This window comes from Puntigrus tetrazona, chromosome 9 (assembly GCF_018831695.1).
Source record: "Puntigrus tetrazona isolate hp1 chromosome 9, ASM1883169v1, whole genome shotgun sequence".
NCBI lineage: Eukaryota > Metazoa > Chordata > Actinopteri > Cypriniformes > Cyprinidae > Puntigrus > Puntigrus tetrazona.
Genome location: NC_056707.1, coordinates 12,776,184 through 12,801,877, shown reverse-complemented (window position 1 = coordinate 12,801,877; position 25,694 = coordinate 12,776,184). Strand labels below are relative to the sequence as shown.

The window sequence follows — 25,694 nt, the reverse complement described above, 5'->3', positions numbered from 1 at the left end:
CCACTTTTTATATTTTTTTCTTATATTTATGTTTTTTAGCAAGCTTTTTACAGCACAGTGATCGTGTTGTTTTCACAGTGTTTTATAAATACATTTTAATTTGATTTGATTTGAAGAAAAATTGCGAATTTCAAGAAAATTCACCCACTGATTGTGAATGAACTAAATAGAACAGATGTGTATACTGTCAATGTCAAAGTTCTGGACGATTATCCTGACGTACAGGTCTTGCGTTTCCCAAAAACTCACCTTCCATGTTTGTCTCTGCGGTTATGATCAGCTCCACTGCTGAGTAATAGCTTCACACACTCCACATTACTGACAGAGAGATTGAGAGACAAAAAATATCTTGCCATAAGCTGGTATGCGGACAGACAACAGCTCTGACAACAACGGCATTTGTCTGAACAGTAGACAACAAGGTAGTCATAAGCCAGACGTTAGTTTTTGTGCTGTGTTGCTTATTTTATTTGTGTATACACCACAAGGTATTTATATATTTTTTGCTTTGATTTTATAGAATTCTATTCTTTTTTAAAAGTTAAGCAAACACCAGCACATATTTTTCATGCCACCCAACAGGCAAAATCCAGATCTGCAAGACAGACTTGACTCACCCGCCTGCAGCTGCGGCATGCAGACACGTCCTCCCCAGGTTGTCTGGAGTATCGATTTGGAAGCCTGCAGACAGGACCGAGTCATTACTGAGAGGGCACATTATGCTATACCTCCGTCCTGTAGAGGAATGGAAGTATGGGAAGAAAGGATGCAATGCATGGAAGAGGAAAGTGCCCCCACACCCAAACGCAGACAGCCACAGTGTCAGACCGCAGGAGGGGAAAGAATGACACGGGGGGGGACAGGAGTCCAAAAAAGAGACAGTATGAGAGAAAGAGAGACAGAGAGAAAGGATGTTAGTTCAGGATAAACAAAGACAGTGCACTTAGGATAGACAAGACAAACACGTCGCTAACAAATGTGAAAACACAAATGAAAAACAATGTAAAAGTACAGATATAGCATCTATATACATTCTAATAAAACAAACCCACAATCAAGAATCAGAGTGAAGAAAGCGGAAAGATAAGGGCATGCCAGACCTAAGCAAAGAGACATGAGGATAATTCATGCTCATCAATTCAGAGACAGAAGATCTATAAATAAAGTTAAACTAATTACAGAAGTAAGAGTGGATGGAAAAGCTTCCTTCAAATATAAGCAGTCATTTTTGAAATAGTCGTTTTTAAAGAGATAGTTGTCCGAGTCTCATAAACTTTAAGGGTATGTCAAGTATGCGGACCATACCAAGTGCATACTGACTATTTTATTTCAAAACCATGTTTTTCTGTTGTTGTCGTAACAACTTCCAGATTTCCGGGAAGGTTTTTTACTAGATGATGGAACATGGCTGCAGGGATTTTCTCCCATTTAGACACAAGAGACTCAGTAAGGTCAGGAACTGTTGATTTACACAACATGTCACGTCAAATTACTCAGTGTGGATGTGAAAGCTTTTCTAAGGAAACTGGAGCAATGAGAGCCCAAAGTACCCTACAACCGGTGTGATTTGTGATCCAATTGTCTCTACAAGTCAGAAAATAATTTAAACATAAACTACCATTTAAAAGTTTCGGCTCAGCATGATTTGTTTCATTAAGGTAGTGCGACTGTAGCTTGATTCGGTGGAGAAGCTGGTACCTGAGGAAAGAAGCTTTCGGCAGCAGTCGGCATGAGCATTCAGAGCGGCCAGATGTAAAGGAAACATGCCATGTATTCCTCTTCTGCAGAGAAAGAAAGAGCATATCAGAGAAATGATGATTTACCAAGATTTTTAATAAGGATCCAAAGACAGAGTCAAACCTGGTGCAGTCAGCTCCGCTTGTGATTAGAGTGTTTATTAAAAGTTCATGTCCGTATCGAGCAGCAACATGAAGGGGAGTGTTTCCATCCTTATCAACACAGTCAATCTCTCCACCTGTATCAGAAACACACATTTGTACTCAAAGTACATGCAAATCAGTCACAGGCTAACTGTAGACTTTTAGCAATCTAAAAACAGCTTTACCGTTTTGGATGAGCGTCTGAGAGCGTGTGAATCGTCCATGAACTGCTGTCAGATGAAGAGGGCTTTTCCCATCGCGACTCTGAGGAAACATCAGAAAATTATTAGTAACACAAATCAAAATTTCCACTGTCTGTCAATGTTTTGTTCTAGATAGACATACTTGGACATTGACATCAGCTCCGCTGTTGACCAGGAACTCCAGACACAGGGCACCGTGAGTGGAAGCTGCAGCGAAGTGCAGAGGTGTGAAGCCCTTGTTATTCGGCTGACTGACATTAGCACCGTAATCGATCAGCTCACTGACTACTGCATCTTGTCCATTAAAGCAGGCCACATGCAGCGCGGTGTTCCCAAAGGCATTGGCTTCATCTATCTAAGAGTAAAGCATATAATATAATATTGAGCTCAAACTAGATGTTCATGTTCATGTTCATGTTCACTTCATTATATGTATCTATTTGCATCCTGGGTACCTCTACAGCCAGACTGAGCAAGTGTTTCACCACAGCAATCTGACCGTTGGAAGCAGCAGCATGTAGAGGTGTGTATCCTCTTTTGTCCTTGGAGCTGATCTCAGCCCCTTGACTCACCAGTAAACACACTACATCTAAGTGACCTGCAAAAGTATAAAGAAAAGCTCATAAACACCAGTTCACAAAATTAAAATTCTGTTAGTTACTCTCCCTCAAACCCTTATGACTCAAAAAGCACTATAAAACTATTATATATGACTTAACATAAGTCTTAGAATAAGCCATATGATACTTTTGAGTGAAAAAAATATTTTGAGAAAAATTTTTAGAATTATATCTTTATTGTTATCTTTATAGTTATTGTGCTTGTTGTGAACAGGTCTTAAAGCAGTGTTTTTTGCAAATCTCAAGCAGATTATACATATCTTACATTCAAATTAGCATGGGCTAATTTGATTTATGTCCTATTTTTATTTGTATTGAAATGGAAGCAGGGTGAACAACTCCTTTTGTGTTTCATTGGAAAAAGGCACACCGGTCACAGTTTTTATAGGATTGTTCCCTTACCCATATATGCCGCCCAGTGCAGTGCACGGCAGTCTTTCTTGTCAAAGGCATTGATATTGGCACCCTTGGCCAGAAGAAGGCTAACCATCTAAAGAGAGAAAGTGGAACGTGAATAACAGTAATAATGGAAAAAAAGATGGAGAAATAGAGGAGAAAAAGCTTGTATTCATCTCAATAAGCAGTAAAGCATGAGTCAATATTGCGTCAGTAATTATAGGTCTCCTGAAGCTCTTATTGTGTGCTTCGTGTTTGTCACAGTTTATATAATGACTTTTTAAACCATTCTGCATTCTGCAAATTTCAAGGTTGACAATGCAGGTCTCAGTCTTCGAAACTGCAGCACTTATTGCACTAAACAGCAGTGAAATATAATATGATTGGCGCAAACACAAAAACACATTTATTGAAGCCACGACATAACAATGCACTCCTAAGAATCAAGAATTTGTTCTCTTGCTTTATACATAGTAGTTGCTATAACCATAACTGTGGCCACAATTATTATTCACCCTCTTTTTTATTGTAATTATGAAAACAAATGAAAAAATTATTCCCACAAATAATGACTGTGTTCCCTTATTTCTNTAATTTATTCCCTTTTTTTTTTTTTTAATGAAAACCCGACAATGAATTAGGACAATGTAGCCACGATTTACTAAAACTTACAAATAAATTTTTAATGTGTGGTTATAATTTAATGAAACGCATTAATAAATAGTAATAATTAACTTTTTATTTATTTGTCACGTGTGGGGTTCTGCAGTACTGATGTATGTGGCAAGTAAAAAAGTTTGGTTTGAACTTGCAGTACCTCTGTGTGCCCATTAAGGGCAGCGTGGTGCAGGGCGGTGCGTCCCCCGCGATCTGAAACATTGACGCTGCTCAGGAGCGGGATGATGACCTCTGCGCAGCGCAGGGCCTTGTTGGCGGCAGCAACATGCAACGGAGTCTGCCAGTTCTTATCCCGTGCGTTAACGTCAGCAGAATGACGGATCAACACGCGAACGGCCTCCTAGATGTGTACAAAACAAAACGATTAACTATATTACGTATATCCAGCGTTGGAAAAATCCTATTATAATCAGACAGGAGCTGCCGCATAAAATTAGCATAGTTTTAAAGGCATCCTGCTGTGTGAAAACGCTACACAACATCTGTATTGTTCAAAAGCGAATGCGTGTTTAACAACTAATCCTACCTCGCTACGTGATGCCACTGCCCTGTGGAGTGGAGTCAACCACATGTTGTCTTTGGCATTGACCCGCGCCCCTATGAAGAAACATCAAACAATAAAAACCTTAATAAATCTAGGGCTATGTGTGTAGTTGTAAAGGGGTAGTACACCTGAAAAATTAAAATTCTGTCATCATTTAAAATCAACCTTTACATTCCATGACATATTAAAAAAACACATGGATTTGGAATGACATGCATAAATTGTAATACTTATTTTTGGGTTAATTATACTGGGTTTTGGGCGTGCATATATTTTATATGAGATGCCGTAAAGGTAGGGAGGTGGGAAAGGGGAGAAAAAGAGAGCAGTTCTACCTGACACAATGAGGAGCTCTGTGATCTCAGCATCTCCGAGGAAGGCTGCTGCATGAAGAGGAGCTCGCTTCTCAGCATCCTGAGAGAAAATAAAAAAAAACAGCTGTCAGAGTCAGACACATGGACAGAGAGAATGGAAACACTGTTAAAAATTAAATTAAATCATGTCTATTAGCTTTGCCGCATCTATATGCTTGTAACAAATGTTAATTTGACAACTGTAGTATAAAAAAAGGCTGTTGGCTGATAAAAAAAAAAAGGATGAGCCCTTTGATGTGTCTCACCCCAACTTCCTGTTTTAACAGGAAATAGGCTACATCAACACTTTCAAAGACAATTGTGTCTGTCAAACCATTTAATGTGGTTTTTACAACAGATTTCATTATTTTTAATCAAAAAAAGTCCCACTTTGGATTGCAAAGGAATTGGTCAGAGAATTGGTCACTTCTGAATGCAATATGCTGATTGTCCATCATTGCCAGTGATTCACAACAAAAGAGCATGTCAGTGTGTACTAATGTGCTCACACACACAGTTGCGATGGTGACATCTCAACGTGTCCATTGTCTGGACCTGTTTGCACATGCAGCCTGAAATTATGACTTTGACCAGCGGCTCTACATAAAGCATTCAGACAGACAGCTAATTCTTGCTGGAGCCATTAGGGCGGACACAGTGAGACAAGTTGAATAAATAAATATTCTGGAAGAAGAATGGCCCTGAAAACTGTTTTGTGTCCTGTTGCATTTACTGAGACAAATGAATATAAATCTCTGGCTTTCGTTCATGGGATTCCTCAACTGTTGTGCTGCAGGAAACAAAGAGATGAGATATAGTCGTGTGAGAAGAAGAATAAAAGAAACTCCATACCAGTGCATTGACGTCTTCTGATTTACATATGAGCACACGAATCTCATCGGGGTCTCCATTAAAGATGGCTTGGACGAGGGGTGGCTGTGAAAAATAAGAGATTATTTTAAAGAATAAAAGCATGAAGCATCAGTGATGCTACTGCTCAAACTTAAATAAACTGATTTTTCATTGTCATTTTGTAGTTCAGGTTGGTAAATATACTTTGGTGGTTTGGGGTTGAGTTTCATACATTGCTACACTACAGATAGACCTTTTTTCTCTAATGGTACTGCACCTTTAGGGTAACAGATCTGAACAAATCCCAAATGCTAGCACCCACCCAGAACACCCAAGAAACCACAGATGAACACAATAGCAACCGCATAGGAACACACTAAAACCACCCAGAACACTTTTGCAACTATACACCAACGTACTGGCAACCATAGCACTGTGGTGGCAAATTATGCACAGGCAAGCACCACATTTTCATCATCATTACAAGAATCTACATTATCCTTGTGCTGATTACATAAACCTTGTCCTGTATCTTTGGATATAATTTTGTCATTGAATCAGTTTCTCAACAAATCAGACAACCAAGCTGCAAAACCACACAGCCTTCACCATTTCCATGAAATGGCGTCATTAGAGGGAGGCCAAATCGAGGCCCAAAGAGCCCCAAGGAAGCTTTGCAGTTTGCATATACCACACACTGTGGTCATTAAAGTCATGTTTCCTCTATGTAATTATCATCTTCAGTCCTCGTTTATGCAGCAACTGATCACTCAACTAATGCCAAATATATTTATAAACTGTATTTTGCCAGCTATTTTCCGAAATTCAAGTGCCAAGCTTCATATATTTACATGGCAGCGCATTGAAAACCACGATAATCCGACACATGCGTGGGATTAGAGAAGCATAACAACACCGAGGTGGTTTGAGCCAAACTTGGCTGCATCTAAACTTCCAGTGTCTCTATCTGCAGTAACCCCCACATCTCACTTCCTGTTGCTCTTTTTCACCTTCTCAGAAGCGACACAGAGGAAGCGTGGAAAGCATTTTCACTTCCGCTATACAACAGAACACATGCAGGCAGGCCAACATGCAAATGAACACACATGGTTCAACAGTAAAGACAGAGATTGTAATTGGGGATGGACTTTTAACGTCTAACAGGTATATCAGCGTACTTTGTAAACCCTATATGAATTTACAGCTGTAATAAAGTCACATTATGGCTTTTTTGTGAAGAAAGGTTTATGTTTTCTGAAAACCATGAATACATTTTTCTGTCATTTCCAAATATGTTTCTAAGAATAGCTTCTTTCACTATGACTTTCTCTTTAATACGCACACATACAAACAAACTCTCTGTGTAGAGACAACAGGAGATGTGTTGTTGAGATCTGCTCTATTTTCAGCAGCAGAAACAGGCCATCTCACACCCACTCACTTCAAACTCATTTCATCATCCATAAAAAAGATCTCTGCTGTGCCAATTTGCCACAAGCCATCATTCATTTTTTGTTAGTCATTTCAAGTAACTTAGCTTTCTGAAAAAACAACATCTTATAATAAATGAGACCTCGTATAATCTCAGTTGTTTCCACTATACAGCAATGAAATTAAAAAGAGAGCTAATGGAAACTTTGTCGATAAATGTACGATATGGGCTGATGTTTATGCGCCAACAGCAGAACGAAATAGTGCAAGTCATTCGAACCGTGTCGCAGGGACTGTTTATTTCTTTGTAGTTCAAACTATTATCTCAAATTAATATCACACATTAGAACATGCAAAAAAATTAAGAAATGCATTTTGTTAAAGAGCCCTATTATGCCATTTCCATATTTGCCTTTCATAAAGTGTGTAATAATGCTGTATGTGAATATAATTGATGTATTACATAAATAAATAAAGTTATTCTCTCCCCAAATAAAGAATCAACTCCCTAAATGAGTCTTTACTAATTCAAATCCCACTTCCATTCACATCATGTGTGAAATTTCCGCCCATTTTCTACATTGGTCGGCCGCGAACAACTTGACCCCGCTCATAAATACATAATTTTGCTTCTCTAATCTCAGGGAGTTTATCACGAGATACACAAAATGCTTGCTTTTGAAACATGCTTGAGTGAGCAGTTTATTTGGACCAGCGGCTTCACTGAACCACAAACTGTAAGTATAAGTAATTGATGCTCATATTTCCATTGTGCGTTCAAAACTACGGCAATGGGCCTATTTATGAAGCGTTGTATGCAGTAGACCAATAAGAACAGACTGAGCAATTTGACCAATCAGCAAAAAGTAGGCACATGGAAAAGAGGGCTTCAGAGAGGCTTCTTAGACCTGCTTCGAACAAATCTTTTGAGAAATGGAAAATGAGGTTATTAAATGCGTGTTTTGAGAAAACAAAAGCATTTTTTTTTACTTTGCATGCATGTAAACCTATTGCATGAGACTCCCAAAAGAATATTATAAGCCTTAAAAATGGCATAATATGGGCACTTTCAGACTTGACATTTATCATGATCAATGTCGACTGATATGACAAAAATCATCTACTAGAGATTCATAAAATGTTGTCAAGACAAATTTTGCAAATAAAGATTAATTTGTCACATGTTTGAATACGACCTCAAACATTTTAGCAAAATTAAGCAAAATTGTTTACCAGTTTACCAAGCAATGTAAAAATATATCTATTTTTTTGTTCTGAATGCTTCAGGTGCTTCATTAGAGAGCTATTTCTGTGGATTGTGACGCCACCGTCAGCAGTGTAGTGTTGTATGAAACACTTTTAAACAAAGCAGCTTTCTGTTGGTGAGAATTTGCGTGACAAACTTGTTGCAAAATCTTTTACTACATTTACTACATCTACAGTGTGTCTCAGTTCACTTGTTTCCTTTTATTTTTCTCAAGACATTTGAGATAAAACAAGTCCAATGTGAAACATCTCCTGAGCACATTCTGAGCTATTATACTTTCTTAGAGGTTTTCATATAAAAATTATTTTTGATAATTAGTTCACCAGTGAACCCCCACGATTTCTTCTCTTGGTGACATACTTTAAATCAGCAGAACAACAACAACATTCAATAAATTACTGGACAACCAAATGTTTACATTTGCAAGGCAAATAAAAATCACACACACGCACAAGATCATAGAAATGTCCCTAAACTCTCTCACAATGGCACCGGGCCATCCTTATTGAGCTCTTTTATGAGAGAACTGAATCTATGAGGACACAATGTTGAATTCTCTCGACTATAAGATATTGCCTCTGTCTTGACCGCAGGCACAGCCACACGGCTCATCTCTCACTGGAAAGAGAACACAACAGCTGGTGACAACAGTGCTGTCTGTGTTACGGCACCGCAAAGCTCGGGGACGAGATTGCTGAGCGCTGGCACAAGCAAGGATCAGAACGCAGCTCATCACAAATGAGGACATTCCCCGACCTCCCAGTGCCGCTCCATGCCAAAGCCAAACTCTCAAACACTGAAGCCATTGTTGACATGCATTAGGCTACACGACCTCCTCCCCCCAACTCCCCGTCCCCTTGTCTATCACTACGGCCAATAGAAGTGAGCCAAACTTTCTTCCTAGCCAATGAAGACTGGGTTTTCTACACTTTTGACAACTGTAGCACCGCAGACTCTTCAAAACAAAGCAGACCGACTCCTTAAGAATCATGGGTCTAAAATGAGGAACTGCTGATGTCGCACAATAAATGAACTGCGAAATTGAAATCTAGTTCCTTGTGACAGCATTTTCCCCCGGATGTTTAAAGTGAGCATGAAATGGAAATTTGTGCATTATAGGTTTTATTTGTATTTATTTTTTTTGATCTTCAGGTGAAACTACAGACTGCAGAAACTAAAAACATCCCACTGCAAATTCACATTGAGATCTACTTCCATCAAAACAAAGATCTATTGCTTTCACGTCACAATTCTGCATGATTTACATCCTGCAAATAATCTGATTCAACGTTTATGTTGCGTTTGGTGAAGATGTGTGTCGTCAATAACTCATATAAAATGAAATAATCTTAACATTGCTTTCTTAAGCTTTACGATGCTGGTGTATACGCCGTAAACACACTATCCTCTATTTCCTCCCTCTCGGCTGCTCTGAACTTGTGTCATGTAACCCTCTGAGACTACGAAAAAGCATGAGAGGGGAATGTTGAGATTCAACAACTTCCTGTTCTTTCCTCTTTGGGGCAAAGTATGGAAATCAAACTGTACACAAGACCAAAATGACCGTAAACATTACCGCACTCAGAACACTTAGTGTCACATATTAACTTCTGCTAAATAAATATCCTGGGTTTAATGCAAGAAAAACTTTTTGGGGCATGGCGTTAAATACCACACCGAAAATAATTTCAACTTTTGCCTTGGTCTATAAAAACAAAGAAGACACGCGTTTACATTAATGCACTTTTAAGGGGCAAGAAACTGCGTCAGGATCAATGTTAAAATACAAACTGTTTACAACAGCATGTGATGTTCCTCATTTGTAGGCTGCTTTGGACAAAGTGTCTGCTAAATTAATGAATTTTAAATTTTCTAAATAGGCTATGTGTTAAAGTGTTATCCAATTTTTCAAATCCTGTCACGACAGAGAAAAATCCACTTACTTCAATAAATTGTTGTGGTATACCTGAAGCACAAAGTACTTAGAACAGTAGTCCCACCACTAAATATTAATGTTAAACTTTCTCCTAAGGACGCCCAAATGGGATCCCCCTTGTGAGGGACCTCACTAGAGGCAGCTGTATATTTTTAAGTATATTTCTTGTGAAAGGAAAATATACCATTTCATATTATTATAACTGCAAAATAAATGAATAGTTTTCTCTCTAAAATTAAATAATTGGCCTTATATCATCATTTTACTAAAATTAATTGTTTAAAAAGTATTTATGAAATACTTAATACTTAATTTTTTAATAATTATTTACTTTAATTACTAATTTAATAACAGCATTTCTGAGAATGTTCTTTTACAATTTTTTTATTTTAGAAAAATTTTAGGACAAAGAATAAATTATGAGAAAAACTAAATATTTAACATTACTGAATTTAATGACATTTTGAAGATGTCTTTAGGAAAATTACTCAGTTCGATGAATGTAAAAAATGACTTAAATTAAATGTACTTGATACACTTAATATCTTAAGTGCATTTGCATAAACACATTTTCTATGAAAAAAAAATTAAATGCTCTATTTAAGATATGAGCTGCACACTAAGGCCTCTGGAATCTACTGCCCTTTTTACAAATGCATTTACTGTACACAAATTTAGGGACGTGTTGGCATTTACTGTGGCAATCAACAACATAAAGCTGTCAATGGCTGCACTTGTTTGAACAAAAAACATTGCTTCAACCATGTAGTGTGCAAAGATTTAGTAAAGACCTTTTTAGTCTCTACAGTCTCACAGCTGTAAAAAAAAAAAAAAAATACAATTCGACCCTGACATTGTCCACTGGGTCCCTGATAGACATTGAGTTACTTGTTGCAAGGACAACTTCCTAGAACATTTGCAATTGTGTCTAGATACGAGTGCATCACATGACCATTAGGGAAATACGTGTCTCCTCTACTGAAAAAATGAAAACTAAACTAATTATTAGTGGAAGTGACAAGTATCAAAAGATGTAACGTATCATTTCAAGTTTGTGAAGTAAGCAGAAACATAAAAAAAAAAAAAAATCGCAACATATTCAATCTTTTACTAACTAGAAAAACTACATTGCAAGCACAAAAGCTAGTGCGAAACTAAATTATTGTCACTGTCATAAAAAAAAGTTTCAAATAAGTGAACAACAATGATGTCTGTGAGAAAAGGAACTTGGCTATCTGAGTTTTAACTGGGTGGAGCTCAACCATATGTTGGTATGCAAATTATGCTAGTCAGTTAAAACATAAATCTGACTAGGTGTGCTGATAATGATATGAATTTGGTATGTTTTCTCTTCAAAACTTGTAATGGTGTGCGGATTAGATTTAGGAGCCATTTCAACATCAGCATCATGCACACTCCAAGAGAGAGCAGGAAGTTTGTTCTTTCTAGATGAAAGCAGATCGTTTTCCTTACACCAACTATGCAATAAATGATAACAACAATCACTTTGTTACACTACTTTATCTCACTGTAATATAAAAGGCATTCTTACACCGGTGTGGGTGAAACACGTAATATTAATTATAAGACCTACTTATAAATCATTTCCAAAGTATAATCAGATTCACGCCTTGAACAAATTGCACAAGTAGCTGTTTCTGACCGAAAAGAAAACGAGAGATCTTCCAACAAGATATATGGTGTCGTTTAAGGAAAATGCGTGACAGCCAAAACAGGCACGAGCATATTAAACACACTTGCATGTGCTGTAATGAATGTTTAATATGCGATACATATGCTGCACATACATCATGCAGTTTCAGTTGCAACCATATATGGAGCATCACGTATTTTGTGCATTCATTGAAAATGGCATTTAACGTAACATTGTGCCAATTCCTCAATTTCATCCAAACAGCATACCATCCTCCAAATAAACTGATCATTTCGCAAAAACAAAAACATGCATTAAAAAAAAAGTGTGCAATTACCTGGTCGACTAGTTTAAGAACAGCCATATCATGTGAAACTGCACATCCAAACTCCTGAAAAGACCTGGAGGTGAAGATTAATAAAATCCAGAAGTGGCTGTGCGCTTTTCTTCACGGAAGAACGATGCTGCACAATGATGTGGCATCAAAAGCTTGCTTCCTGCTTTGCTCCGGATCGCACCCTCCAGGGGCCCGGGGTGATGTGTCGGCCGTGGCCGGCTCTGCAGGCGCTATCTTCGGTCAGCGGCGGCTGCTTTAGCCGCTGCCTCGCCACCAGCGCTCCGGCGCTCCGGGAAAGAGGAAAAGGGGAGGGAGGAAAGGATGCGAGGGCTGCTGTAAACAATCCGCATTTACAGCAGTGGCATCCACAGCGATACCGTTTTCAGATATTATATCCCTCTCGCTTATGTTCTGCGTAATGTATTCATTCGTTATAGGAAAATACAGGAAGTCAGCGTTTTTTGTACGCTTCCCCCCTCGCTGATTTCGCGATCCTACTATGGCGAAGGCGTGGCTTATGAATAATAATAAGGTACTCGACTTTTTAACAGATTGGCCGAAAGACAGAAGCTGTCAGAGTGGGCGCTGTTGTGATGACCAATGAACGATTCCTACCGCGGACTTATGAATTAACTAACGTTTCATGAATATAAATTAGGACGCGTGACTGGACACTTCGAGGAGATAAAGAAGGAGCGTCATCGCAACCTAATTAATATTCATGAGCTTGTGCAACTCCATAGTAGGATTCGTAATTTCGGTTCCCCTCTGTATCTGATGCACAGGATTGTCAGTTCTTCCGAAGAGCCGTCATCACCGCCTCACTGATGCCCTCGCTAGACGGACGCACGAATGAAGCACTCTAACGAATCTCTTCTGTTTAACGATTCGGTCACAGCGAGCATGACTTCAATACGTGAATCGTTTTATGAACCGAACCGCCTGAGATAACCGATTCGCTAAAACGATTCAGTAAGCTAAACCTCTCTGATTACTCGTAGAATACAGTATCACATCCTTCGGGCTGTGTGTAGTTTTCTTTTGCAATTGAAATAATACATTAATTAGTAACGTCAAAAATGATTCGCTTTGCATGTTCAGAAGATATAATGTGTAATATACTGCCCAGCAACACTATCAAGCAAAATACTTGAATTATACTTAAAATCTGTAAGATGCTACTTGAAATTCAATTTCCTATCGATTATTAAAACCAGATAAAATAGGTGTTAAGGTCAGGAAGCATTGTAGAGTTTATAACTGTCAAAGTTATTTAGTGATCATTCATGTTGAACCCTAGGTTTAGATGGAAGATTGCTTTTTGCCACTACAATGCGATTTTAAGATTTACCCGTTTTTTGGTTTATTTGCTGCTGTTCTATATTTGTCTCATTGTCTGTGCAGTTAATAAATGACAGCTCTACATTCTTAAAGAAATGGAAAACAGGAAATTGACCACAATGTCCCTGGAAGCAAATATCAGTGTTTGTTTGTCCTTTGCTGGATGACACCACCTAACTTGTGTGTGTCTGATTGATACACAAGCTATATTTAAAAAGGCATGAGATTTTGAGCTGATGGGTCAGGAGGAGACCACGGGAAGTGGCTGTTGCATATGCACCGTTTACAAGAGGACTACATACTATAAAAGGACGTACACAAATATTTAAGGAAAACAGAGGTTCAAAGTCAGTTCAAACACATTCCAGGAGATAGCAGAAAATGTAGTTTTCTAGGGTAAAAGCTTTAGCTCTTGATGCAAATAAGTACGGTATTTAAACTTAGCCAAGGACCACTGACAAAGCAAAACGTTCAAGAGAATATTTTCAGTCAAGAGCAGCACAAGCATACAGAGCAGTCCACAATAGTCCACGATTTCATGAAAAAAAAAAAAAGCTGATATTATCTGAAAGGGTGGATGTTAAAATGATAAATTGTCTGAACGTATGGCCTTATTGTTTCAGACTGAGAAACTCCAGGACCCTCATGATGGTGCAAAATCAAAGGACAATCTTCCCTTTACATCTTCCGTGTTGCATCTAAGCAGAATGTGGGAAATGAGCAAACAAAATCTCATATATGGATGCATTTAACTCAAGAATCTTCCTTCGGTTTAACCTGCATTGTACTACAGGTAAATACTCAGAAATATTGCTACATTAAAACGTCTTCGTTCACACTGTAGCCCAAACTGATTTGATTCAATTTTACATTTTTTTTTTAACATGACAATTATTAAATCAGGGTTAACTTTGGTTGTGCTAAACAAAACAAATGACAGATCACCAATGACTTTTAATACACAAATGTTTATTCAGCCAAACTAAGCAACATTATAAGAACAGATGTGTGACTGAGCAAGAGAGTGGACTTGACAGATCAGGACACAAGTCTCTAGTTAAAAGATTTACTGAAGATAAATCACATTCCTCAGAAACTCTGCTACTATCTTTACTGTCACTGTGCATGGTGCCACGCTGTAAAAACAGAAAAGTCTAATCCAAAGACCTAAAAGCATCACGTTTAACATTCTTTTTTTCGACATTTTTCTGTTCTTTAATAAGAAATAAATTTTAGACCGCAGAATCTGTGGTACTGGTTGTAACCTACCAGGGAACATAAAAAAAAAGTGGACCAAGTCCTATAAACCATGAATTAGACAGATATAGGAGAAAAGAGAGAGTGCACATGTAAGGGTAGTTATATTCACAGGAAGTACTCCAGCTCATAGCGAACATACGAGTTCTTCTCATCATTGTAGACAAGCGGATAATGTGCGATCAGTGCATCCTGGGAGCCAATGTAGATGGAGTTGTAGATCTTCCAGTACACGTCACGCACTTTACGAGCAGGATGGAACAACCCCTATTGAGAAGAACGGGGGAAAAAAAACAAAACATTGGGTCATTAGATCTTTACAAGTCAATGGAAAAAAAAAACATTACATCAAAAAAAAGGTAGATTCCATGCTGGAAGAGTAAAAAGTACCTGCAAGCAGTACTGCAGCATCCGGCAGGGCCCGATTGCTACCCGCAGACCCTCTAGGGCCCCCATGACAGCCTGGATGACGTGAGGAGACGTTTCAAAGACATTTGGCCAAACATAGTTGAGCAAATGATTGAGAGAATCTTCACAGCCAAAGCCATACACTCCCAGAGACATATGCTGCACCACAGCACTGGCAGTCTGCCTGTGTACAAGATCCCTGCAATAGAGAGCAAATACAGGAAGTTATAGAGGCCTACTAAAAACAATCTGTATGTTTTACGTTAATTTAAGATACTCAATTACGAAAAGCAGTAATTATTTTCCCAGCTTACCTGTCCATCAGAGCATCCTCCAACAAAGGTGTGACCGCATAGATATAATCTTTACCCATTTCACCAATGTACTCGAACAGGAAGGACAAAGACTTTAGGACACCATTCTGAACATTAAGTTCAGGAACACGGTATTCGTTCATCAACGCAGGAAGCACGGTGAATGGCGAACACGTCTCAGCCACGATAGCAATGGCTACCGTTGTGCACACACGGTTCTGACGCTCCTGAACCTTCAGATTGTTGAGCAGCGTGGCCAGCACATCGTGAGGACTAGAGATTTAAGAACAGAAATGATAAATCTACATTTTGAAACCTCTGACACATTCAGCATTACTGAGAAGAACTGCATTTTACCCAATGGCCTTGGCGATGTAGCCGAAAGTATTGACAGTAGCTCTGCGAATGGCCTTCTTGTGGGCTTTCAACAACTCCAGCAATTCAAAACAGATGCGCATCCATTCCCTGGCAGACACATACTCTGCACCCCTGCAAAGGACACAATGATGTGTTTAGGAGGCATTATCAAAATATTTAAAAAAAAAAAAATAAAAAAAAAATAGTAGCTCAAAATTCTGCAAGGAACTGTAGAACTGACCTATCAGCGATTCTGCCCACTAGATCAATGCAGTTCTCCTGCACCTTCTCATGTCTGTTCTTTAAGATGGGAGTCAATCGTGGAAGCAAGTCTTTGATAGGTGGTGTCATCTTGTGCATACCTGCCAACGGGACATTTACACAATTATTTAGAATTGTTTAGTACAAACATATACAATTTTTTTTATTTACACAGAGCACAAATTATGTAAATTAACTTATTTTGATTCATGTATTTATAAACAAATTTCAGAAGCAATTAATCGTTTGACAGTGCAAGAAAAAAAAAAAAAAAAAAAACTTCAGTTAAGTGATTTGGCCCTTCAAATATTTTTTTTTGCTACTCTGGGCAAGTGTTTATGCTTGTACAAACAAAATGAAGGTAAAAAAAAACAAAAAAAAACCTTTGGTTTTATGCATGAGAGTTTGGGCTTATATGCAATAGCAAACACTAATACTGAAGCACCTTGAACACTCACCAATAACATTGACAATAGCTTTAAGGGCTCCAAGAATGCTACCCAGCACTTCTGGGTATTCTTCTCCCAGATACTCGTATAACACCACACCCAAATGGCCCATCAGCTTTTCCTAAACAGAAATATAAAGGAGCGACATATAAGCATTATTTTTTTGTAACAGTCCATAAATGACCAAAATGCACCCCTTACCTCCTGGCATGTCTTCATGACCACCGCTGTGCGAGAAATCAGGTCAGCAGCCTGTTGACGGACTTTGGCGGATTTGTTGTTGAGACGCCACAGCACTGTACCGCAGATCTGAGGCAAGTACGGTTTTACTCTCTTACCCAGAGCATTTACCACCGTACCGAAGCCATTTAGCATCACAGAGTCCTGGAGACACAGACAAGATTATGATGCAAGATGATCGCATGACAGCAGTAGGATACTTAATATGCAGCAGAGTTTATAACTCACTTCAGTGGTCTGTTCCTGAAAAGCGTACAGGATTCCATCAATAAGCTGCTCCTCCAGTTTGTGATCGATGTCAGCGGCACCAAGGTTTCCCATAATTTTCTCAATAGTCTCCATGACCATTTTTCTGTACTGCTCAGCTTCATCCTTTAAATCATCCACGATGCGGGAAATAATCTCAGCTGCCCCGACCTTATTGGCCAGCTCCACTGTAGTGTCCACTAACTGTTAAGCATGCAAAAAAAAAAACAACCCATGAGATTACATGCATATTATTCATGTTTAACGCAACTTCTAATTAGGCGATGATCTCACATACCTGTCTGTAGTTGCGCCTATCCAATGCCATTCGGTGCTGCCAGAAATGTTTGAAAAAGGGGGGCAAAATCTCTGTTTTAATGTAATTGGCTTCCACACCATCTGTGCCACAGCACTGCTTCACCACCTGAAATGTAAAAGAAAAAAACGTTTAGTTAAAAATGTTTTAGAAAGATTACATTTTTACTTCTGAATAGTTTTTTTTAATGCACCTTGAGGACAATCTTCTTCATTTCCTCATCAGGTGACTGGAACTCTCGAATAAGGATAAGCATCACTTCTCTGGTGTAATAGTTGGCATATTCAGCATCCATAAGAGGAATCAAGTATCCAATGGCTTTCAAGAAGGCAGCAAGACCCTAAGACCACACATACATTGTTAAAAATGTGTTTACTAAAAATTTGACAATCTTTTGAGTTATGGCCCAAAAAGAGCACAAACGTTACAAATAAACTACTTCAATATTCCATTGCCCAGACGCATGCTCACCTTGCCTCTGTGTTGCCTGATACCTTTCCAGAGAGGTTTTAGTACAGAATCAAAGGACTCGATACCATATGGTGTAGCAGCTTCAGCCAGGGCAGCGATAGCCAGAGCACTAATGGTTCGCACTTTCTGCTGCTCATCCACGAGACCTGAAGAAAAAACAAAAAGCAGTTTGAGACTGTCCAATATAACAGACAAATTTAAAAGACTTTGAGATGAGATGGAGATCACAATGCCATACTAACCATGCTCAATAATCTCCACCAAGCTGCGGAGATGGGGCAGGATAGCACAGCCCATGAGAATAGCGATCTGCTGTACGATCTTGATACCCGTGTGACGAGCCTGCCAGGATTTCTTGCTCTTGCAAACAGCCTTGAGGAAAGGCAGGAGAGATGGAATGCCGAGGGCAGATGCTACAACAGCGAAAGCACGAGCTGTTGTGTTTCTCACATACTCGTCCATGTTGTCAATATCAGGCCTCATGGTGGAGATCATAGTGGCCAGACCAGCAGCCTGTTAATGAAGAAATACAAATTTAATTTAAGGCCTGCATAATTTAAAAGATCTATTAAACAACTGCTTGGATGCTGTTATTGACCAAATATGCCATTTATTGTTTACAGGCAATCATCTTACTTTTGCCAAGTTGGAGATGATCTCTCTACCCTCTACTCTAGCGTAGTAATCTTCATCAATCAGCAAGGGTTCAATGACCACAAGAATCTGTAAGACACATGAAAGGTTAATGCATTTCTCCATGCAAATATTAAAATGAACGCGTAGATGCAATGCAGACTTACCTTGTGGACATATGGTCGAACCAAGTCATCAAGTTTGTAGAGGATACGATCAATGACTTTAACCAAGAGATGACGCTCCTGGTCCTCCAGTGTAGGAGACATCAGCAATGGTAGGATCTGGTTAAAGAGTGGTCCTGCACCAAACTCCCTGGCTTTGTCTGTGATTTGACGGAGGGCAGCCTGAAAGGAGAGAGCTAGTTAGAGATCCCCATTACAAGATTGTGTTACAGTCCATCAAGCATGAGAGAGCATACCAACCTTTCTCATGGGAGGTGTCCCATTCTTGATCTTTAAGAGAAGCTTCATGATCTTGCGCTCCTTCTGTTCTTCTGGACTGAGGGTGGACTCATCAACTTCGACCTGCAAACAAAGATTGAATAATTGGTCAAGTTATAATCATACTTGTATAACAATGAAAATGTTTTGTTAGTTTTATTCACACAATACTACTGTTTCTCATAATAATAACAACAACAACAACAACAACAATAATGCCATCCTATCAACCACGCCATATCTCTGAACCAGAACAACGGTGACAGGTGAAGGTGAGCTTTAATAATTATTACCATTGTTTAACAATAACCTAGCTACCATTAATAGAGCGCCCTAACAGTAACACCTGCACATTGAAAGGTCATAGCTTAAATACAGAACAAGTCACAATCTGGGTTGTCTCTTTTGTTGTACATTTTGACAGGACAACAGGGCTATAACAGAAAGTGAAGTGGGTGAAGGTGAGGAGGACAGGATTAATAAAAGGTAAATGAGGCGAGACTTGGGATGCTAAAAATGCATTGGGCAAAAAAAAAATAAATAAAAAAAAACTTATAAAACGGCATCAAGAAAATCTGATTTTCCTGGTGTACATGGGACCTACCAACAGTTTATCAAAGTACTGAATGTCATCTGGCTTGAGGAAGGGCAGGTTTCCAGAGGGTTGATCGTTGACTTGTTTCATAGATCGGTCCTCTGTTTGCATGTGGAAGCCTGTCATGCCTCCGATGGGGGTGGGGGTGGCAGCTAATTTACGTGCTGGGGTACGGATGGGTACATAGCCTGCTGGTGGTGGCAGTACCTAGGAAAAGTGACAGGTGAAAAACAGTTAGCAACAGCAAATTATCAATTCATTTTCTGACAGAAAGTAATGGTATTCTGTAGATAAAGTTATGTACTTTGTATCCTTCTGGAAACATGGCATCAAGCTCCTCATCAGTCAGTGGACGATTCCTCTCGTCAATCTCTCGCTCCCAGCGCCAAGCCTGCAGCTGTTCTGGAGTCATGCTCATCAGGTGACCTGCAAACATTGAAAATTTTACAGCAACTTCTACAAATCCCCCAAAACACATTCACTTTTAACAACAATGGAAAAAAGCAACACTACCAGTCCAGTACCTGGAGTGGGTGTGGCCATATTCATAGCAGGTGTGCCCAGAGGGGTTTTTCCAGGGGTGAGCAGAGGAGTTGAAGAGCCCATCTGACTGGCTGGTGTCTCATCCCATCTTGACTTCCTCTTGCTAGCACCTGGGGTGGGCGTCTCACCCACTGACTCATCTCCTCTGTCTGTACGTGGAGTCTCAGCCCAGCCACTGCCATGACCAGGTGTCTCTGAAACACACAAAATAAAGATTTTTCAATCACTGTGCAATAAAAATCTTGTTAGTGAATGCACCACAAACTGGACAAAATATAAGACCTCTCTCTGTCTTTGGTGTTTCATCCCAGCGGTTCTTGCGCACACTGGAAGTAGCCCCTCCGTGGCCAGGAGTGGCGTGTCCAGGAGTGTCTCGACCTGGTGTTGCGGCTCCAGCTGGGGTGTGGCTTGGTGTGGGTTCCCACATACGGGTGCTTGGAGTAGCTCCCGGGGTCTCGCTACCTTTGGGGCGCCCGGGTGTCTCATCCCAGCGACTGTTGGAAGGTGTGTGTCCTGGTGTCTGAGTTAAAGAACAAAAGGATTAGCGATATTAACTTAATTTTTTAAAGTCAAATCAAAATCAAATAAATATTAAAAATAATCATTCGCTGCAGCGCTAAAACATCGACTCACTTCGGGACCCGCATCTGCCTGGTCCCAGCTGGACACTTTTCTGGGTGTGGTATTACTGGGGGTTTGGTCAGCTGTCTGGTCCCAGCGTCGTTTGCGTTTGGCCCCAGCAGCCTGAGATGCAGCAGAGCCGTTCACTGCTTTCAGCTCTCCAGACTTTGCTTTCTCTACCATCTGCAGCCTGATCTCTCTCTGGAGAAAACACATTGAATATTTTGTCAGATCTCTTAATTTAACTTTTTTACTTCTTACAGTTTCACTAGAAGTCAATGTTATTTACCTCTTCTTTGGACAGATGCTGCTCCTTCATAACATCCATGTATGTCCTGACCTGCATCTTGGGATCCGGCGTTTTGCCCCCTATGCGAAAGAGCACCAACAAAATGCGAGACGGTCAGCCAAGTAAGTCTCAATACCAGCATTTACACACACAAAGCACTACAGTCAACTGTCCCTGAATAGATGGCCTTAAATGTTTAAATTACTATCCTCTCATAACACAAAACAACCCTAGACAATAAAAGCTAAGCACTCTTAGTATACAGTCATACATTAAGAACAGGCAGGTACAAAGAGGTTTCTGTTGCTTTTAAGAGGAGATAAGGAGAGGATATAGCCATCACTGATGCAGGGTCCTGGGCTGCGCTCTCCAGAATACGTACACTTTCAGTGCCAAGGGTCCCTCTGCAGTCAGACTTCAACCGGCAGAAAAGAAGCCTAGAAAATTTCTCTTTACCATTAGTAACACTTTGGAAAAGGGTTTGAACTCACACACACAATAGCATACCANTTTTTTTTTTTTTTATCATTTATGGTACTAAATGTGTTGCAGCCAGAGACACTGAACACTTTGGGGAATTTCTAATAAACTCTTTAAAAACTACATTTAAATCTGAAAAATTAAGTACTTGCAATGCACGTGCATACTTGTGCATATGTTTTAATTTGAAAAAAATATCTACAATGGATTGGAATGAAAAGTTAAAATGAGAAGGGAGGACATGAAGTTGAAGAGAAAATTGTCCTTGATGAGGCTTAAAAAAATAAATAAATAACTTCATAACAGTAAAAGAACAACAGAAAAAAAACGTTTAGTGAAACCATGGTAGATTCCCCTGAAAGACCCTCTGGTCTGACACCAGAGCAAAACTACCAACTACGGTCTTGATTTATCTGATAAACACGCTGCTTTTTGTTGACCATAACCTACACAGGACGAGTTGCTGCACCCTTAAGAGAGTGCAGACAGGACTGGCATAGCAGTACTGCTGTAGGAGAGAAATTAAGGACAGTTAGTATGGGCCTGTGGAATCTTGGTACACAGATTCTTCAAATAGATATATTTCTATTTTATGATTATAAAATAGAAATATATTTACACAACAGTTTCGTAAAGCTTCCTCTGTCAGGGACTACATGCAAGATCTTTTGTTTGATCCAGAATCAATTCCTTCCCATAACCTGACCCGATCTGGTGCAGTTTGAGTGTGTGCAGCCTGTTGCAACATATTCTGAAGTTCCTAAACTCCTTGCTAATTTGTACCAGTATGAGCACCCACAGGCCATAGGTTTAAAGAAACTAAAATGGCTGGAAATTTTTTTATTAGATGTTCAATATCTCCGTCGATACAATTTGTAACAGACTAAACCATATGCACAGTAAATTGTAAAGTGTGTTAAAAGGTGGATCAGGATTATTAAGAGTTCCACTCCTTTTGAAAATATTACTTTGACACATCTTGGGTGTCTAGCCAACATGCCATTGGATAAATGTTGCGTATAATATAGAACAAGACGAAAGTGAAAAGAAAACTGACAGTAATTGCACAAAGTGCACTGCAACCTCTGGCATTATTAAACTAAAAAAAAAGAAAAGAAAGAGTGTCTGTTTGAGGTGTCTGACTATCGTATTCTCTGTTTCACACACAAAGTACATTAACCCTTCGAACAACACACCTACCTGCAACCTATGTTCTGTTGGGACAAATGACACCACCCAACCAACTGTCTCCCAAAACCTTTGCTGCCCAACTCATTTACATCTCTGAATCAAGGAATAACTGGCTCTCAGCACATCCCATTAAAAGATTTGTATCTTACAGGTCAGTTGAATCCAGGGAGCAAGTTGTTGGGTGGTGTTCGAAGGGTTAACCAAAAATGGTCTGGACAGGAACGTCACGAGAAGAGTAAATACTGATCGGCATGGACAAATAAAACAAACAGTAGAATAGTAGTGTAAAATTTACCATCAGCAAATGGGTCGTGACGCTCTGGGGAGATGATCATCTTTTGTCTGCGTTTCTTGTACTCATCCTCACGGTCTGAAATCTTCTGTGGTCGGTGTTCAGCAAAGGGATCGTACTGCAGGAGGGGCGAAAAAGAATATTGTGTGATGACAGCTACCTTTTATATCCTTACAAACAAATGCATTTGGAAAACACATACAAATTTAAGCTTCATTAAAGTTTAGAACTTTAAGATGGAATTTCTGTTAATTACCTGCTCATCTGATTGAGGAATGGAATTGAGTATTGCAACCGGTGCATGGTATCCTGGTTTCTTCTGTCCAAGCAGACTCGTGGACGAATCTTCCTCATCATCCTGAAATTAAAATGGTCAGATTCAGAAATTCCTTCATGCAGAACTTACCCATGCTGACATGGGCTCTTGTAAAAGTATTTAGAGTATTATGCTAACACTTACATCCTCCTGCTCATTGGCAGCAATCGATGTCACATAGCCAGCAAAGCGGCTATCGCTGCCTCCGTAGATCTCTTGGTCATAATATCCAGTGGAATCGAGCCCAACCCCCTGCTCTGCTCCCTCCACCAGGGCAGCTTTCATCCCCTGGATTTCCAGGATCTGAGCCTCAATGTCTAAAAAAAATAAAAAATAAAAATAACCATCAGAGATAAGTAACTCAAAATATCTATTAACAGGTGAATAACTCACATACACACGCCTCATAAGTTAGATTTACACACCCACACAGCTACAGTTTTAGAATAAAATATTAATGGCATGATCCACTAATTAAAAAAGAAAACTGAAACAACCACTCAATTGGAATTTTCATAAAGAAACAACATTATACATGTTACAAAAGATTACAAAGATATGGTCTGTGTTTGCGTGCATGTTTGCAACGCCATTTTGGTTTCCATATATAATCGTTCAACAAGCGTATTTTTAACATTGAAACTCTGCGATAAAAACAGAAACTGTCTATATACTAATACGCATTTCTTCAATTAATGTTACATATAACTGCTTATAACCACTAAACGAATCCCTAGATAAACTATTTGTGAATATTTCTCATGTGCGCCACGGCCAGGTTTGATTCAGCGATCAGACGCCATATTCTATTCACCACCTCAAACCGGCCTAATCCTGTGTTTTCTCGCTATTTTCACTTTTTAGGACAAAAAAACAGACATCACAGATGCAAAGTACACATAGGCAAAAAAAACTCGATACATTCTTCAATAATCTTTGGAAAATTTACTTACCGTCATGTGTTTTGGCGATCTGCGCCATTTTCCTTCTGTTGTGTGAACCTCAGTACCGGAAGGCCTTTGACTGCACATCCGACTCCGCTGCGCTCACGAGAACGCGCAGGCGCGTCCCCTGCGGCACAAACAAGGCGCATGCGCAGAGCACAAGGACTAGGTGTCGAGCACAGCTGGCAAATGTCAACACTTTGTAGTAATACCCCCGCTCTGCTTGAGAAGTGAAGCTATAATAAAGTGGAAGTGATCAAGATACAAGTTAACTCAATTATTTAATATAATTGAATGTTTATGTAGCAAAGACCACGCGTTCTTTCACGGAATGTCGCCTCTTTTTATTGCCTTCTAAAAGCCATTCCACACAGAAAGATTAGACAAAAGCATATACCCTTTATTGTTTTAAATAGATATGTTTACAGGAATTAACACAGAGATCCAACTACAGTTTTGGATATAATATGCATTAAGAATGGCATTCATTACCACAGAAAATTATGTATGTGTGTGTATATAAATATTTTTTTTTCCTCACAAAAAGATATATAAGGGTGCGACATATGCAATCACTAAATAAAGTATTTACTCCAAACCATTTTTTCTCAACGTATTTTATCTTTTTCAAACTAATTAACGCTTTTACATTGTGTCCTCATACAAATTTAGCTGTAACCTTTACTAACTATGCACTGTAGGTCGCGCAGCCTGGGCAACCCAATCTCGCATCCCGTGACAATTCTGCGCACGCAAACCCTCTTCACAATTAAAACACTTACGTCAGTCGGCAAACAACGTGACGTACAGAAGAATGAACCAATCAGAGGCAATAGAGAACAACCTCGGCCAATGAGATTCTAGGGAGGGTCTCCGAGAAGGCTGGTCTTCGAGACGGGAAAAGAGTTCTCGACGGGAGGAGGCGAAAGAGAGGTGAAGTGAAGATGGCGAGAGGCTCCCGGTGTTTGAGAAGAGCGGTAGCGGAGTGTATCAGAAACTTACCGTCCACAGCCAGTCGTGAAACACCAGGCAGGAATGGAGTGAGGTAATTAACGACGGTTTAATGTTTCGCACTGTCTATGTGCGCTCATGTGAAGATCGAAGTGATTAAGTGAAGTAAGTCGCGAGCTGCTTTCGTTAGTTGGACGGTTAGTTTCGCTCTTGCAAGAGGAGCGAATTTAAGGCCAACATGACAATTTTGTCTCAATAAGGCCTTTATTTATCGTCCAACAATGTATTAAAACTCACGAGGTGTTCAAATAACTGTGTTAAAAAAAAACTAACTTTAGGAGTGGGTGGGAGGGAGTCACATAACTGGTTGCCAGATAATAAGTGACAGCGGCAAGGTTAAGATATTATGTAATTGATCAGGTGTATCTGTTGAGGGCTTTTGTTATTTAATTTTTAAAATTTTTTTTATAACTTTTCATCAACTGCGTAACGCTGATGTTTATTCAGATTTTAGTTACATTCATTTATTGAATGTCACTTTAAACTCAGGTGCAGCCAAATGATTTTTAGAGGAAATAACAAAAT

The 25,694-nt window shown here is 39.4% G+C and overlaps 2 protein-coding genes and 1 long non-coding RNA gene across 5 annotated transcripts in view; 1 reads left to right on the top strand and 2 right to left on the bottom strand.

Annotated features, from left to right (window-relative positions):
• Positions 1 to 12,588, bottom strand: part of LOC122351846 (serine/threonine-protein phosphatase 6 regulatory ankyrin repeat subunit B-like) — a 22,186-nt gene extending 9,598 nt beyond the window's left edge. Inside the window, 13 exon segments of the mRNA XM_043249204.1 lie at positions 250 to 318; positions 618 to 681; positions 1,699 to 1,781; positions 1,861 to 1,975; positions 2,066 to 2,144; positions 2,226 to 2,438; positions 2,539 to 2,681; positions 3,106 to 3,193; positions 3,917 to 4,117; positions 4,304 to 4,374; positions 4,657 to 4,735; positions 5,527 to 5,610; positions 12,152 to 12,588. Of these exon segments, the coding sequence (XP_043105139.1) occupies positions 250 to 318; positions 618 to 681; positions 1,699 to 1,781; positions 1,861 to 1,975; positions 2,066 to 2,144; positions 2,226 to 2,438; positions 2,539 to 2,681; positions 3,106 to 3,193; positions 3,917 to 4,117; positions 4,304 to 4,374; positions 4,657 to 4,735; positions 5,527 to 5,610; positions 12,152 to 12,178 (1,316 nt within the window). The 5' untranslated portion in view covers positions 12,179 to 12,588.
• Positions 12,589 to 12,743: 155 nt separating this feature from the next.
• Positions 12,744 to 14,763, top strand: LOC122351847. Its single transcript, XR_006251806.1, has 2 exons — positions 12,744 to 13,123; positions 14,116 to 14,763. It is a non-coding gene; the product is annotated as an uncharacterized LOC122351847 (long non-coding RNA).
• On the bottom strand, positions 14,441 to 24,308 carry LOC122351844 (splicing factor 3B subunit 1). 3 transcript variants are annotated; one of them, XM_043249201.1, is made up of 25 exons: positions 24,168 to 24,308; positions 23,359 to 23,531; positions 23,155 to 23,256; positions 22,902 to 23,016; positions 20,936 to 21,015; positions 20,659 to 20,847; positions 20,308 to 20,545; positions 20,007 to 20,219; positions 19,787 to 19,908; positions 19,492 to 19,689; positions 18,870 to 18,971; positions 18,612 to 18,791; positions 18,448 to 18,534; positions 18,054 to 18,324; positions 17,812 to 17,957; positions 17,534 to 17,680; positions 17,323 to 17,448; positions 17,007 to 17,228; positions 16,740 to 16,922; positions 16,548 to 16,659; positions 16,070 to 16,190; positions 15,829 to 15,960; positions 15,472 to 15,744; positions 15,140 to 15,356; positions 14,441 to 15,016 (listed from the first exon to the last, which is right to left on the bottom strand). In XM_043249201.1, the coding sequence occupies exons 1-25, from the start codon at positions 24,193 to 24,195 to the stop codon at positions 14,858 to 14,860; spliced, it is 3,936 nt and encodes a 1,311-aa protein (XP_043105136.1). In that variant the 5' UTR covers positions 24,196 to 24,308; the 3' UTR covers positions 14,441 to 14,857. The 3 variants fall into 3 exon arrangements, with proteins under 3 accessions (XP_043105136.1, XP_043105138.1, XP_043105137.1); XM_043249203.1 differs by lacking the exons at positions 23,155 to 23,256; positions 23,359 to 23,531; positions 24,168 to 24,308 and adding an exon at positions 21,318 to 21,372 and having other exon boundaries at positions 22,902 to 22,965; XM_043249202.1 differs by lacking the exons at positions 22,902 to 23,016; positions 23,155 to 23,256; positions 23,359 to 23,531; positions 24,168 to 24,308 and adding an exon at positions 21,318 to 21,444.
• Between the last annotated feature and the right edge of the window lie 1,386 nt (positions 24,309 to 25,694).

Bases quoted from the DNA above. Each gene is read 5' to 3' on its own strand.
- LOC122351844 (XM_043249201.1), bottom strand. From the start codon at position 24,195: ATGGCGCAGATCGCCAAAACACATGACG. The intron at 18,535-18,611 runs GTAAGTCTGCAT...TGTGTCTTACAG, and splicing joins TTCGACCATATGTCCACAAG to ATTCTTGTGGTCATTGAACC. The intron at 17,229-17,322 runs GTATGTGAGATC...CATGCTTAACAG, and splicing joins ATAGGCGCAACTACAGACAG to TTAGTGGACACTACAGTGGA.